A 5,690-nucleotide genomic window follows, 5' to 3' on the forward strand; every position below is an offset into this window, starting at 1 on the left:
GAATCGTCTCTCTTCCTCGATATCTACAACTCCTACTTTTTTTCCAGTCTCTGTTAAAACTGCTTACTCACGGACTCTCAGTACGAGCTTACATGCACTGCAATGACAAACTCCAATCTCACTTGGAAGCTCGATAAACTGCTACCAGGCAAGATACTTATGCAACAAACGGATTTTTTCTTTGTAGCCTTGAATATCTTAATCGTCTCTCTTCCTTCATGTCTCTCATTCTCAGTGTCTCCCAGTCTCTGTCTAATCTGCTTACCCACGGACTCTCAGTACGAGCTTACATGCACGGCAATGTGAAACTCCAATCTCACTTGAAAGCTCAAGAAACCACTATCACACACATGATTCTTATGCAACAAACGGATTCTTCCTTGTAGCGTTGAATATCTTAATCGATTCTTTTCCTTCATGTCTCTAATCCTCAGTGTTTACCAGTCTCTGTTAAATCTCCCTACCCACGGATACTCAGTACGAGCTTACATGCACGGCAATGTGAAACTCCAATCTCACTGGAAAGCTCAAGAAACTGCTATCACAGACAAGATTCTTATGCAACAAACGGATTCTTTCTTTGTAGCCTTGAATATTTCAATCGTCTCTCTTCTTCGATGTCGCTAATTCCCTGTTTTTCTCAATTTTTGTCCACTCTGACTCACCTGCGATTTTCCGCACGAGCTCACACGCACTGCAATGTGATACTTCAAAAGTCTGCTGAATGTTCGCCTAAGTGCAATCACGTAAGATTCTTCTTATCAATCGAATTCTTTCTTTGAAGCCTTGAATATCTTAATCTTTTCTCTACTTCGATGTCTCTAGTGCACTGTCATTCCCAATCTCCGTCTAATTTGACTCACCTGCAATTTTTCGAACAAGCTTACACGCACAGCAATATAAACTTGGCGTACTATAAGAAACTTATTTCTTTCATAGTATAATGTGCAGTTATATTTTCTTCTTCTGTTTACTTCTTGCTGGAAAATCTTTGCTTACAGGTGCATATGACCTTTTATTAGCTTGCTTATTTAATCTGCTCATTATTCCATTGCAATCTTTATCACTAACTTCTTCTGTAGTCATTTGTCGCGCTACTTCCATTTTTTTAATTTCTATTTGTTCTATTCGATGACAGAACGGGCATATAATTTTATAATCCGATTTTTCAGGAATAAATTTACAATTTGGTGAGTGCATAGGTCTGTTACAAACCATGCAGTACTCTTTTAGCCTCATTGTTCTTTTACTAATGCAATTCGTACAAGTTTCCTTCATATTATCTGCTTTTTCTATCAGAATTTTGGCTACTGTATTTCTGTATTCCATTGGTTCAAAGTTCATATCAAATTGTTCTTCTTTCCCCATGCAATCCATTAAATACATAAGGAATACGCCACAATTGAAAGAATCCGTTTGTAATACTCTAGGCACCGTTGATCTCTCATACTTCCAATTAATAGATTTTAAATTAGTTTCCGACTCATTCAAGGGATTTTTTAAATATTTCTTAAAATTTATCTCACAAACTTTAGAACGGCTGTGTTTCCCTCCAATCTCCATGAAGTAAGGATCTATATGTGTAAGTGTTCCTTTATCAACATTTACAATAAATAAACACCAATGAGCCGCACTACAATAAGGCATAAGTATCTTTCCTTTGAAATTGTATTTCAAATGAAACATAAACCAATTACCACCGGGAATGAGAAAAGACTCTGTAACGGGATCTAAATTATTAAGAATTAAACGCGTTTGATCAGTGGGAATGAAAATTGTATTTGGCCATACTTTTTCACATACAGTTCCGTATGCGTTTATAACTGAGCCTTCAATGTAGAGATCGACTGCATTTTCGGCACTTTGGCGCAATGATCTAAATTCTTCCGTAAATAATGGGAAAGAAAAGTTATCGGGGTAGATACTTGGCTCTTGAATCAATCCGGTGTTTTTATTTACAAATATCCTATGCTCTCTGATTGGATGAAGACTATTTCTCTTGTATTTTCCTACAACTGCCTGTCCTTCGTATTCTATATAATAATTATAATCAGCTATTAATCCATTCGCTAATATTTGTTTTCGCAGTTGTAGTATCCAATCTTGAACCTCAGAGCATTTGGATTTTTCTATTGATGCAGATTCTTCAACATTTGCATGATCGATTTCTCTATCAATTTCTAGTTCCTTCTCGTCATATTTTTCTTCCTCTCCGTCTTTTGTCTGGCTAGTCAAGTAAATTTCTTCGTCTTTTAATGTTTCTACATATTCCGGTGAAGATTTAATTTCTGGGTGTATGTGGTAAACATTATTATTTTCTGAAATATACGAGTCATTGCTTATTTCCTTACACAGTACAATATCTTCATCCGCTTTATTTGAAGCTAAATACAATTCATCCGGTATTTCTACATTAGCAGCTACAGAACATACACTTATTTGATCAGAACTAATCTCTTCATTACCGCAATAATCATCGCAACGTTCACGTAACTGACTTGATTCGGAGAAATCTTCCTGTGTTGAAACCTCTTCACAATTGTACTTTTTATCACTCAACACACAAATTTTTGCTTCATCAACTACGTGTATACTTCGTGGTTTCGTCTTTCTGTGATCGTCGTCAAAAGAAACTTCTTTGTATTTTTTCTTAAAGCTTTCTTCTGCCTCTCTACATTCCACTAATTGCTCTTCCGTAACTGTCAAAACATTTTGAAATTTGAAGTTCTCTACGTCGAAATCTTTCTTCTTTGCTGCTGTACTTTTATCTCTTAACATTCCTTTCTTCATTTTGGCAAGCATATTGTCATTTACTTTAAAATTGAAGATTCCTCCGTAATCTTTTACATATTGGCAAGTATATAAAACATCACGAATAGTATCGACGTTCAAGCAACTGCGTTGTTTATTTTGAATCAACGACTTTTTTCTAAAAAGTCGTTCTGACGATGCATTTGATCTCGGTATACTCAAAACTGAAAGAGCATACTGAGATAAATGTCGAAATAAATAATTCTCATTCTCGCAATAATGCAAAAGCAGAAACCAAAATGAATCTTGGAATTGATCTGATTTAGCATTTTCTAATTTATCTATTATTCGTTCATCAAAGTTATGATTAACTAAAAGGGTCCATTCACTATTAATTAATTCTCTATCACCTTGAATTCGTGGATAAGCATCAAAGACTTTTATCAAGCTGGGATATTCGTGATGAAATGCATGGCTCAAAGCATTTTCAGGATGAAAATAAAAAGTATCATCGTTCAACGGACATCTATCGTGTATTTGAGAGCAGCATTTTATTAAAAATTGACGACAAGCTGTGCGAAAATCTTCTTCAAAAGATTCTTTAGTATCATAATGCTCTTGGATACATTCTGATGTTAACTTGTCAATATGATTAGCAGTCTCTTTACCTATATAAATATTTGATAAATCTAAAAATTTGGACTCCTCTTGCGGATTTATCTCATTTATATCGGTATTTTCGATATAATCGTTGTCCATATACATTTTTAAAAGGTCAATGTATAAATTTCTCATTCTGGTATTCAATTTTGGAACATCTGGGGTTTCACGCTGTAGATATTTATTTATTACAGAAAATCGAGATAAAACTGATTCTAAGAAATAATGGTAACAATGCATCAAAGGGTCTCGCAAATCTTCAAGAATCGTGCTTGCAGATATTTTCTCATTTCCATCAGTTCCCCTTTTTTTTCATTCTTTGAAACTTGGCTCTCAAAAAATAAAACCAATTGCGGCCATCTACGCAACAAACGCAGTATTGCTTGATACAAAGAAAGCCAGCGTATACTACAAGGACGAACAATTTGCAAATTGTTGAATCCTAATTCATTTTGCAAAGAAGACCAAATAAACGATCGCAAAGAGCTGTTACCGATATAATTATGAATAGAACTGCTTAATCTTCGTATTTCTTCAGGGAAAACTTCCATAACTCGAGAAGTTATTAAACTTTCGACATGACACTGACATTTTACTACTGAGCAATTTATAAAAGTTTTTCTAATTATAGCTTGTACGCCACCTTCTTGTCCCATCATAAGATTACATGTATCAGAACAAAAACTGATGACATGATCTCGCTGTTTCATATTGAAACTCGCAATAACTCCATTAGCCAAGTGTTTAGCAGTACCTCGGCAATCTGGACTGCCTTCATGAACTGGAATCAGATCCCATACTACATCTTGTACTATTTGCAACTCAGGATCAGCATAGCGTACTAATATACAAAGAAAAGACTGTTCATTTATGTCTGTTGATTCATCAATCATAACTGAAAAGTCTGTCTCTTCTAATATCCTACCCAATCGTTCCTTATATTCCGGAGCAATAAGTTTCTTCATAATTGCAGGAATAGTTTTTCTATCCAAACACATTTTGTTAAAAGTATCCGTGTTAAGCGATGTTTGCTTCAAAAACTTAATCAATTTCTCTCCGAATATAAACGAAAGATCACTATCGGCTACTAACGCTGTTATCTGAAGTTGTAAAGTTGCCACTTCTGGATCAAATAGTACTGTTTCCGGAAGTTTATTGGTGTTAACCTGGTGTTTTAGCGTTTTAAAATGTCTTTCTATGACTTGCGAAGTATCGAATAGAGAGCTTTCGCAAGCTTTACACCACACCTGACCGTTCATTTGATTTTCTTTTGTGATGTATTGTTCCTTTTCTTTTCTAAAATTTCCAAGTAATTGATTAATGCCGGCTTTCATCGCCTCTTGCATTTTCATTATCTTGGACAATTCTTCATCATCATTATCTCCAGACGGGACTTCAGCATCAACAATCTTATCAGTTGAATCCACATTATTCTTCTTTGAGTTTACACATTGCTCGGTTGTTCCATTGTTTACTATTTTATTATTTAATTTTACCTTTTCGGTATTTTTCTTATGCAAGCTAGATTCCGCGTGTCTTTTTAAATTAAAAGGTTTTTGTATCAAAATCACCGAGCAGAAAGAACATTCGCCATAGAGGGACAATTTTGTACTATTATTATTTAAAGTTTTAAGGTTTTTAATGTTAGCTATGGACTTGTACCTGTACCACGGATAAAGCGCAGCAAAAGATTGTTTCTTTTCAGTTAACATTTTGTTAAAATCTACTGTAATTTACATAAAAGAATCGAAAAAATATATATGTAATATATCTTAAAACTACCACCAACAAAAAGAAGAATTTAGTTCAATCCCTAAAATAATAAATAATAAAATATAGCCAAATTCCATCACCAAACAAAATAACAAAGATTAGAGAAAATAGTATCAAAAGTCAAATAAAATGTCCATTATTCAACATTCATCTTAAGTAAATGGTGTTTTAATAAAAATAACATTTTTTCAAAATAGAATATCAACATCAATATAGTACTAACAAATGTGAACCATCAATCTGGTTGAACATAATAAAACCGTTTAATTTTCGTTTAAACGTTATTTTTCAAGGGTTCATCTAACAAAAAATGTATATGTAATGAAACATTTTTTGCCACGATATATATATATATACATATATATGCAAAATAACTCTGCTCCACAGAATCGCTCCAAATAAGAATAACGTATACAAGGTTCAATAATCTAACTATGCCTTCCACCGAAAAGTTCTATAGTTTAAATAATGTAATCACGAATGTTGATTGCTACATTATTTAATTT

At 33.8% G+C, this 5,690-nt stretch overlaps 1 protein-coding gene across 1 annotated transcript; it reads right to left on the minus strand.

Moving 5' to 3' along the window:
• Positions 1-3,650: 3,650 nt before the first annotated feature.
• LOC131663416 (protein FAM200B-like) lies at positions 3,651-5,123 on the minus strand. The gene has a single exon (XM_058933816.1). It carries the CDS (start codon positions 5,121-5,123, stop codon positions 3,651-3,653), a length of 1,473 nt encoding a protein of 490 aa, XP_058789799.1.
• Between the last annotated feature and the right edge of the window lie 567 nt (positions 5,124-5,690).

The sequence above is a fragment of the Phymastichus coffea genome, unplaced genomic scaffold (genome assembly GCF_024137745.1).
Source record: "Phymastichus coffea isolate CEN01 unplaced genomic scaffold, Cenicafe_Pcof_1.1 PCOF00035, whole genome shotgun sequence".
NCBI classification, from domain to species: domain Eukaryota; kingdom Metazoa; phylum Arthropoda; class Insecta; order Hymenoptera; family Eulophidae; genus Phymastichus; species Phymastichus coffea.